The sequence below is a fragment of the Malus sylvestris genome, chromosome 11 (assembly GCF_916048215.2).
Source record: "Malus sylvestris chromosome 11, drMalSylv7.2, whole genome shotgun sequence".
Lineage (NCBI taxonomy): Eukaryota > Viridiplantae > Streptophyta > Magnoliopsida > Rosales > Rosaceae > Malus > Malus sylvestris.
In genome coordinates, this window is record NC_062270.1 from 20,627,456 (window position 1) to 20,640,227 (window position 12,772).

A 12,772-nucleotide genomic window follows, 5' to 3' on the forward strand; every position below is an offset into this window, starting at 1 on the left:
TTCTAACCCCTCACCGTAAAACCTGTATACTTTCCCAGAAAATAGTATATATAAAACCATATGTAATCTCAAAACTCAAATCCCAAGTCTTTAACATTTTTCAAGAAAAAAAAATATGCCATGCCATGAATCAAAATATAAATCAAGTGAAATAAGGAATCAATCGGAGACCCTGCAGTTGGTCCTATACGATTAATTCTATAGCTCAATATCCCACTCAGCTGGAGTCACCACAGTGACCTATACGGCCCTACTCTGCACATCACTCGGAACTACGTAAGGTAGTATGTACGATGAAAGGTGTAAAAATACGCTCTAGTGCTTCTCTCATCAATCATCAGCGCGCATAACTAAGGTCACCCACTAGTCGGAATCACACCTAGTGATCTATACGACTAGCATGTCGGAACCCTCACATGGTCTGTACGACATCCACCTACTTTGATCCAAGGCGAGCGTGCGGTGTGGTGAATAATATAAGCACTAACACCTAGGGTGCAAGTTATGAGCTTAAAACGTCTCAACATCAAACAATTCAATGAATAATGAACTCACCTGACTTACCTGTGCCTCCACAGCACCATGCACATGTATGCATCATATATCAATCATATAATTCATATAACAATTCATATTTTCTTCAAATAATTCTATGCATGGCATTTAAAAACATATTTTCATATAAATGCATTTTCTAGGAAAAACAATAGTATATAGGTAATACGAAAACAAAACTGCCCACTCACTGGTAAGTCGATGGGTCGTAGCCCCCGTGACGTCCCTGGATGCGCTTGTCCTCGGGATACGTGTCACCTATATGCGAAACAACTAAAATAACATTATTTAAAGCACATCACCAACATTTCGTAATAATTTCTCATACGGTGCTCAATTTGGGTATATGAATATACCACAGTGACCTACTCGACGTCACGGAAGTCGTGATATTTTTAAAATAATTTTTAGGCTTGCCACGCGCCCCCACGCGCCAAGAAGGGCACGGGTTCACGCGCATCCTCTGAATCGGGGTGTGTCAAGTAGTAGTAGAAGAAGAAAAGTATATTTACAGCAAGACAAATGTCTGTCACCAATCTTACTAAAAGTTTCAAAATTTTAAAGACGAAACTTTAAAAACCTATTACAAGATAAAAGAAAATAGTGAAAGAGAAGTAGAATTAAAAGACGAAAATGAACAATAATGAAACAATTTGATAAAAGAAGAACCGCACAATATCGACAATATAATAGAAACATAAAAGAGCTGATAGCGGATAAGCAAAAGATGAGAAGTAGCATAAGTGAAGAATATTTCATTATAGCACCAAAAATGTAAATGATGAATGGAATGATTACAAAATAGTAAATAAAGAATTTTTTTTATCCATTTCAGACTTTTCACTCCAAAAAAATCCTAATGAGTAAGAGTGAATCCTAATATGACATTTTCATTAAAACCAGGTTGGTGGGGGGAACCCTTGGCTAAAGAGTCACAGTTGACGATGGAGGAGACGGCGAGAGAGGACAGCAGGAAAGGCACGGTGATCTCAGCAGAAGACGCTCTCGAAACAGTTCTGAGAGTGGTCCAGCGGCTGCCGCCTGTCACTGTGCCCCTCCACGATGCGGCTGGGAAGGTGCTGGCGGAGGACATTCGCGCGCGTGAACCTCTGCCGCCTTACCCTGCGTCGGTGAAGGATGGGTATGCGGTGGTAGCTTCGGATGGGCCAGGCGAGTATCCTGTAATCGCTGAGTCAAGAGCTGGCAACGATGGACTTGGCATCACCGTCACTCCTGGAACTGTAGCCTATGTTACCACTGGAGGTAACATAATAAATATTTTGAATTAATTTGGCAGTCTCAGTTATTCGGATGGATGCTTTACAAATGTTTGTATTATAGGATAGGATAGGATAGGATAGGATAGGATAGGATTGGATTGGATTGGATTGGATTGAGTAACTAGTAAACTTCGAGGTATATTGAAAGTAGAGGTGAATGATTTTGTTTATTCTGAGGGGATTATAAGGCGAGTAGACATTAGGAAATTTTTATCTCTTCTAATCCTATCATTTTGTGTTTGGGGAGGTGGGATTGGAATGGAAAAGTTTCCTTGACGAATATCCATCTTCTACGTTCAAGTTGGACATATTTTTTATCATTTCTTCGTCCAACATACCTTGAATAAAGTGAGTTATCCAATCCAGTCCTAGACACCAAACAAAATGAACTCGCAAACTTCCTACAGTCACTACCCATCATCCTTGGAGAATATCAAGCCAACAAACCATTTGTGCATCATGATCGCCCAGCCTAGTACTAGGAACCGTGTTTCCTATAGTCCAAAACTCTGGACATTAATGAAATTTGTACTCGTCAGAATTTTCTGTCGTATACAGTAGTTTATAACCCTAGCGATCACTAGCTTTTCTTTCCGTAGGTTTTTGGTCTCGACGTATTAGTCTTTTTGCCTTTAATCCGTTCTCCCGGTGTGCATTGTTTTAGGACCAATACCTGATGGTGCCGATGCAGTGGTACAAGTTGAGGACACTGAAGAAATTGAAGAGCATTCACTTGATTCAGGGCAAGTAAGAATATTGATACAAACAAGCAAAGGAGTAGATATTCGTCCGGTGGTATGATGTCATCCTTTGATGGTTGATTAACATTTTTGTTTGGGTTTCTTCCTTTTCATTTGAGAATGTCTCGTCCTCCTATGTACTGCACCTTTGTATTAATACATTTTTGTTTCTTGCATAAAGTACCTATTACTTGAAATAGGTTGGATCACTGGTGGAGCAAAAATAGGAAGTAGAGAAAGAAGAGCAATACCTTAGAATTTAACAAAGGTCTCCTAGGGGTCTCACCTAGAACCCAATGAAGGCTACATTACACCAGGATGCTAAAACTAATCGTGCAACCAAAATTCCCAAATACGAAAAGTAAACTTGACTGAAGACAACCTGGTCTGTGTGCATAGTTCCCATTTATTAATTGGAAAAAGATGGCCATAATGCTTTATGGGTTTGACAGAGGATCAAAACTGGAATTTGGAGAGAGTTTCTTAGAACTATTAAATCACATCGAGGGCAGTAAAGGGAGAGTGTGCACCTACAATTGCATAAGCGACTATATTTAGCATTGTTCCATGATGGATATCTTCATTTGTACCTTTTGTCAGTCATGTTCTATAAGGGGAAAAAAAAAGAATCTATTTCGCAAACTTACAGTTCTCGTACTTGTTTAATCTAATGAAGTTTTGAAAGCTCATTCAAAAATTTGTTTGCAAGGGTTGTGACATTGAAGCAGATGCTGTAGTATTGACATCTGGGCAAAGAATTGGTGCTTCAGAAATTGGTTTGCTTGCCACTGTAGGAGTGACAATGGTGAAGGTAGTAAAAGAATTAATGTTGTGCTTAGTAATTTGTTACTGAGAGCAACTATGCCGTATATTTTCCATTTGTTTAGGAATGAACTTTTGTTCCTTATAAAATAATAATAATAATAATAGATTGACACTGAGAGCCAAATGTCATGTAGGTATATCCAACTCCAACAATTGGTGTGCTTTCCACAGGAGATGAACTCGTGGAGCCAATGACAGGTTGTTTAAATCGTGGCCAGGTACTGTAAGCTACTGAAATCTTCTCTCTCTCTCTCTCTCTCTCTCTCTCTCTCTCCCCGTGCACATGTTTAAGGTCCTTCACTTTGTAGTACAAAAATAACAGTGTGCGAGTGGCCAATCTAGTTTTAAAAAGTCGTGCATGGTTCAGGTGCTAATGTAAGTTCTAGACCATTGTTAGTCAGGAGAAAATGGTAGAAAAATATTCAACAAAGCTTAAAACCTCTGATTCTTAGGTATTATTAATTCAATGTTCCACGAATTCATACTTATTCAAGGTTAATTACACTAACACCCCCTGAAGTTTATTGAGTTTTCACAAAACCCCATCAATTTTGAGACATTACACTAACACCCCCTCACGTTTTAATTCACTTTCACATAACCCCTTTAGTCAAAATTATGCTAATAAATTGACAACTTTACCCTTATAACTAATACTTAAACAATAAAAAAAATCTTTATAATTTATACAAAAAATAAATTAAACATTAAAATAGTCTCATTATCTTCATCTTCTTTTTCCCTGCTAAGAATGCTTATGAACAATGGGATTCTACTTCATAAGCATTCTGCTTGCATCCATAAGAAAATAATTAACAGCAACAAAATTTCAGTTTCATGAAAAATTACTTTGATATGCCAAAACAAGTCAAAAGGCGCAAGATGAATCAACTGAATTTGCAACTTGTAATGAAATTTCTTGTATTTTGGTCTAATTCTATTCTTTCGAACCAAAAAATAAGCAGACAGTTGCTTTTACCTGCTGAATAACGTAATAAAGTTCATAACGTCTATGCTTGTAGAGCCTTGATGCCCCTCCCATTTTGTGAAAGCCCTGATATCATTGCATTCCAAGTTACTATATCCCTCGTTGGCATCCTCCTACACACCAAACTGTTGTCTTCCAAATTCCCACACTTTGCATACATGGTTGAAAGAGCACTTCTAATTGGTACTACAAGACTGAACGCATACTTGATGGTACAGGCATGGATTTGCTTTCCTTGTTCAAAAGCACAAAGACTCGAACATGCTTTGAGGACGCTAGCCCTCATTCATAGGGCATCCTTCCCCTCCCTTTTTTAATGTTTATTTATTTTTTTTAATATTTTCTTTTCTATGGAAGAAACTCTAAGAAAAGACTTTAGAGTACTTGGATCTAAGTGAAGACGTGAAACAAAACTGAGCGCAATGGCGTTCTAGGATTCATACAGCCGACCCCACTTAATGGGAAAAGGCTTTGTTGTTGTTGTTGAATATTTTCTTTTCTATATAATTATAAAGACTTTCTTTATTGTTCAAGTAATTAATTATAAGGGTAAGTTGTCAATTTATTAGCAGAATTTTGACTGAAGGGGTTATGTGAAAGTGAATTAAAACTTGAAGGGGTGTTAGTGTAATGTCTCAAACGTGAGGGGTTTTTGTGAAAACTCAATAAACCTCAAGGGGTGTTAGTGTAATTAACCCTACTTATTCATCATTGTGTCCTTTGCTTTGGTTCACAGAGTCATACCCTACCCGTGTCTCATCACATTACAAGACAAGGGTAGGTGTTTTAGTCTGTTGTTAAAAGTAGTGTTTGCAATTGTATTGGCAGTACCGTTATCAATGATGCTGCTACTTCACATGTGGTAAGAATACAGAGTAGGCTGATGCAGTTCTTGTGCAGATTAGGGACTCCAACCGCGCTATGATACTGGCAGCTTCACTACAGCATCATTGCAAAGTTCTTGACCTAGGTATTGCTAGAGATGATGAAGAAGTACTGGAGAATATCATCAATACTGCCATTTCTGCTGGAGTTGATGTTATTCTTACGTCTGGAGGTGTTTCCATGGGAGACAGGGACTATGTCAAACCACTATTTCAAAGGAGAGGGACAGTGCATTTTAGTAAGGTGGGCTTAATCTGCAGTCATTCTCATATGTTTTCTCTCACTCTATATTTCCTTGTACGATGGGTGTAGGAAATAGGAACCAAATTCCAATTGTGATGATGTATTGAACTGAAAGGTGGTTTGATATTGTTATAGAACATAATATATAATGTTAGTTTAGAATTTAACCAGCTCTTCAGGTTTGGATGAAACCAGGAAAGCCTTTAAATTTTGCGGAGATCAATTCCAGACCTGAAGAGAATATGCCAATGAAAAGAATTTTTGCATTCGGGTTGCCTGGAAATCCAGTTAGCTGTCTTGTCTGCTTCCATGTATTTGTGGTCCCTACCATCCGCCGTCTTGCTGGATGGAAAAATCCTCACCTTTTGAGGTTGCTGAAACTTCTGAAGCTCTCTCTCTCTCTCTCTCTCTCTCTCTCTCTCTCTCTCTCTCTCTCTCTCTCTCTCTCTCTCTCTCTCTCTCCCACCTTACTTTTTAAATTTCTATGTATAGAGTGCATGCTCGTCTTCGTCAGCCTTTAAAGACAGATCCTGCACGCCCAGAATTTCATCGTGCTATCATTGGATGGGAGTTAAATGATGGATTGGGATATCCTGGGTAAGTTGTTTAAGGAACTTGTCATGTAGGTGTCTTGTCTAGTTCCTTTCAGAGTCAAAATACCTTTTTCCCTATATGCCAAATCATTGTTTTTTATATGTTTTAATCCTCTGTTTACATTAAGGGAAAAACTCTTTCTATTTTTCTTTTCAGCTTTGTTGCTGAGAGTACTGGCCACCAGAGGAGCAGTCGGATTTTAAGTATGAAGTCTGCTAATGCTTTGTTGGAGTTGCCAGCAACAGGCAGTGTAATAGCAGCTGGGACTTCTGTGCCAGCCATCATTATTTCTGATATAAGCAATGCTATTTGCGAAAGTTCCTCGTCACCTAATTCAGCATCACCTTTCCAAAGATTTATACTGCAAGAAAGAACTGTAGCTGAGTCTCAGGATGCCGGGGTTAGAGTAGCAATTCTTACAGTGAGTGATACTGTTGCATCAGGGGCTGGGCCTGATAGAAGGTATGGTATTCTTACCAACACACATAGTACATATATATGTGTCCATATATTATCTTAAGGGCTGCAAAGCTCAACCTCATTTAACGACCTTGTGAACATGAAACTTTTTATGTTCTGTAAAATGAGATAATTTTTGTAGTACTTTCCACATGGTGAAAGTTTATGATCTCCTCATTAAAGTTTGTTTCCATACCTCATAGTAGTTTTGTAAACTTACTCGAGTCTAACATATTTTGTCTAACATGTTTTGTAAACTTTCCCTAACTCATAATATGCTACTAGGACCTTAAGAATGAGTACTCAATTACACTAATTGTATCAACATACGCCTTCTTCACGATCTCCCCATAAAAGTTTGTTTCCCTGTCTCGTAGTAGTTTTGTAAACTTACCTGAGTCTAACATATTTTGTTTAACCTAAATATGTGTTTAAATATCTTGAAGTCAAATGCTCCCGAGAAAAAATTTATCCAAATGCAATTGCTTTTTTACTCTTTGTTTCCTGATAAGTTGTGAACCAAGTCTTCGGTCAAGAATTTCAGTTAATCTAGTCGCATCAACATACGCCTTTTTGAGTTTTTGGTTACATGAGGGCAATTTGTAGATGCTAGAACGACAGCACATTTGATGTTCCTCATTATCAAAGTTTGATATGGAAAAGGTGAATGCTGTGCAAAATATTATGTAGGAGCTGTTTCTCACAGCTGAATCTCTTTTAAAATTGCTGGAAAATTCATTTTAGAAAAATCAATGACTTCACTTTTGGACAGAAATTAGTCGATTCATTACTCTTCTGGCATTGGCTCTCAACCACAAGGTGCTTTTCCAGGGGGCTTGGGGGGTTTCTAGGGTTGCTCAATGTACGAAATAGTTCTTTACAGTTTTCTGTCTTAGGTAGACCATAATTGAACTCAAATGCATCTAGATACTCCTTTTTGAATGGTTGTTTCAAGGAGGTCACTTAATAGATGCCAAAGAAACAACGCAAAGCTGATATTGCTCCTTGTCAAAGTGCAACATGAGATGCACTCTATGCTTTGCAACATTATAATGAACCCTTCGCTTTAACTTCTTGTTCCTGTGTATATAAAGTCCTCCTGTGGTTAGTAAACACTCTAATCATGGAACAAGCACTCTTGGAGAGTGCAGTGCAATGGAGAGTTGTATGCTGTTCATGTATCTGAAAGTAGACTCCACATAACATTGAATTATATCTTTCTCAGCAAGATGTGCTGAAAAGGTTGCAACCTTATGTTTGGTTAAATTTTTTGAATTTCTGTTCCTTATAAGAATGTATTTGAACATATTACATGGATCTTCTTCGTGTTTGTGCATTCTGCATTCATCTATGAGTATTTCTTTGTTGTGTCTTGTTTTGCAGTGGTCCAAGGGCAGTTTCTGTTGTAAATTCCTGTTCAGAAACGTTGGGGGGAGCTAGGGTTGTTTCAACAGCTGTGGTTGCGGATGATGTAAGCAAAATAAAGGATGTTCTACATAGATGGAGTGATATTGAGCAAATGGATCTCATCCTCACCCTCGGTGATTTTCTTGCTTTTTAGTGGGCTTGTTTCTTTCGATGAACTAGCACCTCTTTAATACAGTTTTGTTGAATTCTTCTGAAGTAATTTTATGTTCTCAAATTTAGGTGGTACTGGCTTCACCCCACGAGATGTAACCCCGGAAGCAACCAAAGAGTTGATTGAGAAAGAAACACCTGGTCTTCTTCATGTCATGATGCAAGAGAGTTTGAAGGTAGCTTAACATATATGGAAAAATATGCTTCTATATGATGAATTCAAATATTATTTCTCTTGCTGATTATTTCTTGAATGTGATTTTCATAGTATTTAAGTGCAACTCTAAGGTGTAGGTTGGTTTCTGTAATCCTAATGACAAATACTTAATCTTGATGACAGAAAGCTCTTAGCTAACGGATACTTAACAGCGAACTATATAATGACATAAGCACCTGATGAATTGACATCAAAGATTTATTTAGCTTAAACTCTAATTTTTCCTTAACTGAGACAGGTGACACCAACTGCTATGCTCTCGCGCTCTGCAGCAGGAATAAGAGGGTCATCGCTGGTAAGGTCACGATGTCGTTGTGCATTCCTTATCTTTCGCATTAGTAGATGTGGAACTGTGAACTATATAGTTGCATAAACATTGTCGACGGTCAGTGATGATAGATTGATATGGTTTTTTAAACATCTGGAATGTATGGATGATTTGGTTTGACTCCCTAATTGTGTAGTCTTTGTTCGTACTGTATACATTCAGATCATTAACATGCCTGGGAATCCAAACGCGGTTGCTGAGTGCATGGAGGCTTTGTTGCCTGCCCTCAAGCATGGATTAAAGCAGATAAGGGGAGACAAGAGAGAAAAACATCCCCAACACGTCCCTCACGCACAAGGGGCAAATACGGATGTGTGGGAACAAAGTTATAAGCTGGCCTCAGCTAGTGGCACCGAGCCAGGTTGTTCTTGTTGCCGTTAATACGGAGGAATAAAGGCATGTAATAGTGTATTTTGTCCTGCATCTCATCAAATGTAATAATGGTATTGTTGTATGCCTTTATAGTTTATTCTTGATAGGGAAAATGCGGTTGCTAAAGATATGCGTAGATTCGTGTACTTGTTATACAAATTCAAATTTCGAAAAAAGGGAATTATGTCGAATATTTGGGATATGGGATAAACAACCTCCTTTTGGTATTGATACCGAATTGAGAATGCAATTTTTTTTACAATGTGAGATTCACAAACTTTTTCATTTGTTTACGTGTTAGAAAACGCATATGACATATTAGGAGTGAGAATGACACTGATACTCATACCTTGCATTTCCACTCCCACTTCGAGTAAGTAAATACGTCACATTGGATGGAATTATTCATATTTGATTTGTTTGAGTTAACATGTCTCTGCTTAGGAATCATAAATGGATGAAAATTTAGTTTTTGTATAGTGTGAATAAGGTTCTAAAAGAAGCTAGCTAATCGGCTAGCGGGCTAGGACTTGGCGCCTAGGTGGATTAGGAAGATTTAAGTAAATCCGACAAATTGGATGGAATTATTCATATTTGATTTGTTTGAGAGTTAACATGTCTTTGCTTAGGAATCATACTTGATTAGCAAAGGTCACATTCTATGTGTGAGAAATATTATTTTTATTTTTATTTTTAAATATTGTTTAAAAAAAATTAATAGGAAAACTAATGAAAATGGCTTGAAAACTTTGAGTTTTAACGATAAAGACAAAATAAAGGGTCAAGTGAATAGTATCATGTTTGACTTTTTAGTGTAAAAATGTGGTTTTTCGTTAAAGTGAATAGTACCGCGGGCTTTTCGTTAAAACTCCCAAAATTAATTGGTAGGAGTTATGCAACCATAATAAAAATAAAAATAAAAATGCTGGCAGTTATGGAGAGAGAAAAAGATAGAGAGAGAGAGAGAGAGAGTGAGTTTAAAAACCTGGCAATTCCTGACACAATCCAATAACCCGACACGACACAACACGAAATTAATAGGTGTTCGGGTCGACACGATAATGTATAGGGTAGTTATCGGGTAACCCGATAAACACCTGTTAAGATAACGGGCTGGTTCAGGTATACACGTGGGTAACACGATATACGATAAGCAAAATATTAATTTTATAATTTTATAACCCTAAAAAAATACTATAATAATTATATATATATATACACATATTAAATTAAATATTCAAAATTGGTGACCATTGGATCGGCTTAAATATACATACCATTCAATTTCTTAAGTGTTATACATACAAAATAAATAAATTTAAATCTACTTAATAAATAAGTATATATATATATACACACACCATTGCACTTGATGGGATACGAATTCTACAAAACTAATTTCAACGATACAACTGTCAAACTTGTTTGTATATAATTTGAGATCGCATCAGCAAAAAATTGCAAAAAACAAACATTCAGAGATCAAGTAATGAGACAAAACGTTTCGACAGTTATCAACAAAAAATCACAATTCAACAACTTCGATTTTGATGATTTTTTACAGCTACACCATATATGAATACAATGAATGAACTCGATCTTTAATTTAAACTATTTACACTAGAACTCTTAAGTGTTAATGAATCTATTGTTTTGATGAGATACGCATTCTATGAAACTAGTTTCAACGATCCAACCGTCAAATATGTTTGTATACACTTCGAGATTGCATACACCAAATATTGCAAAAAACAAACATTCCGAAATCAAGTAATGAGACAAAACTTTTCGACAATTATAAATGAAAAATCACGATTTAACGGTTAGTTTAACACTAATTTTGATGATTTTTTACAGCTACACTCCTTAACCCTATATGAATACAATGAATGAATTCAATATTCAATTTAAAATATTTACACTAGTGGATACAAAATCTTATGTTATACTTAATAAAAGTATAAATAAACTCTAAGTATTAGTGAATCTATCGTTTTGATAGGATACGCATTCTACGAAACTAATTTCAACGATCCAACCATCAAACATGTTTGTATATGCTTCAAAATCGTATATGCCAAAAATCGCAAAAAACAAACTTTCAGACACCAAGTAATGGGACAAAACTTTTCGACAGTTATCAACGAAAAATCAAGATTTCACGGTTATTTTTACTCCGATTTTGATTATTTTTTACAGCTTAACACCTTGACCCTATATGAATACAAAAAATGAATTCGAGCTTCAATTTAAAATATTTACGCTAGTGGTTACCACAAAATCATATGTTATACTTAATGAAAGTATAAATAAACTCTAAGTGTTAGTGAATCTATCGTTTTGATGGGATATGCATTCAACGATCCAACAGTCAAACTTGTTTGCATATGGTTCAAAATTGTATACGCTAAAAATCGCAAAAAACAAACGTTCAAAAACCAAGTAATGGGACAAAACTTTTCGACGGTTATCAACGAAAAATCAGGATTTAACGGTTATTTTATCTCCGGTTTTGATTATTTTTTAAGGCTACACACTTTGACCCTATATGATTACAAAGAATGAATTCGATCTTCAATATAAAATATTTACACTAGTGGATACCACAAAATCTTATGTTATACTTCATGAAAGTGTGAATAAACTCTTAAGTGTCACTGAATCTATCGTTTTGATGGGTTAAGCATTCTACGAAACTAATTTCAACGATCCAACCGTCAACTTGTTTGTATATGCTTCAAGATCGTATAAACCAAAAAAAAAAAAAAAAAACAAACATTCAGAGATCAAGTAACGGGACAAAACTTTTCAACAACTATCAACGAAAAATCACGATTTAACGGTTATTTTAACTCCGATTTTGATGATTTTTCCCAGCTACACTCATTGACCCTATATGAATACAATGAATGAATTTGATCTTCAATTTAAAATATTTACACTTGTGGATACCCCAAAATCTTATGTTATACTTAATAAAAGTATAAATAAACTCTAAGTGTTAGTGAATCTATCGTTTTGATGGGATATACATTCTACGAAACTAATTTCAACGATCCAACACTCAAACTTGTTTGCATATGGTTCAAAATCGTATACGCCAAAAATCGCAAACAACAAACGTTCAGAAACCATGTAAGGGGACAAAACTTTTCGACGGTTATCAATGAAAAATCACAATTTCACAATTATTTTAACTCCTATTTTGATGATTTTTTACAACTACAATCCTTGACCCTATATGAATACAATGAATGAATTCGATCTTCAATTTAAAATATTTACACTAGTGGATACCACAAAATCTTATGTTATACGTAATGAAAGTATAAATAAACTCTAAGTGTTAGTGAATCTATCGTTTTGATGGGATACGCATTCTAGGATACTAATTTCAACGATCCAACCGTCAAACTTGTTTCTATATGCTTCAAAATCGTATACGCCAAAAATCGCAAAAAAGAAACTTTCAAACACCAAGTAACAGGACAAAATTTTCGACGATTACCAACGAAAAATCAAGATTTAACGGTTATTTTAACTCCGATTTTGATTATTTTTTACAGCTAGACACCTTGACCCTATATGAATACAATGAATGAATTCGATCTTCAATTTAAAATATTTACACTAGTGGATACCACAAAATCTTATGTTATGCTTAATGAAAGTATAAATAAACTCTAAGTTTTAGTGAATCTATCGTTT

General features: G+C 35.9%; 1 protein-coding gene across 1 annotated transcript; it reads left to right on the forward strand.

Moving 5' to 3' along the window:
• The first annotated feature begins 1,445 nt into the window (after positions 1-1,445).
• LOC126589482 (molybdopterin biosynthesis protein CNX1) lies at positions 1,446-9,349 on the forward strand. Its single transcript, XM_050254785.1, has 12 exons — positions 1,446-1,818; positions 2,500-2,630; positions 3,285-3,386; positions 3,535-3,618; positions 5,289-5,516; positions 5,696-5,886; positions 6,009-6,113; positions 6,267-6,572; positions 7,953-8,110; positions 8,217-8,323; positions 8,603-8,659; positions 8,855-9,349. The coding sequence occupies exons 1-12, from the start codon at positions 1,500-1,502 to the stop codon at positions 9,071-9,073; spliced, it is 2,007 nt and encodes a 668-aa protein (XP_050110742.1). The 5' UTR covers positions 1,446-1,499; the 3' UTR covers positions 9,074-9,349.
• Positions 9,350-12,772: the final 3,423 nt, after the last annotated feature.

What these genes read in the sequence shown, in the direction of transcription:
- LOC126589482 (XM_050254785.1), top strand. Translation starts at nt 1,500, where the DNA reads ATGGAGGAGACGGCGAGAGAGGACAGCAGGAAAGGCACGGTGATCTCA. An exon ending in GGACAGTGCATTTTAGTAAG is followed by an intron (nt 5,517 to 5,695) that starts GTGGGCTTAATC and finishes CCAGCTCTTCAG; the next exon opens with GTTTGGATGAAACCAGGAAA. An exon ending in GAATAAGAGGGTCATCGCTG is followed by an intron (nt 8,660 to 8,854) that starts GTAAGGTCACGA and finishes GTATACATTCAG; the next exon opens with ATCATTAACATGCCTGGGAA.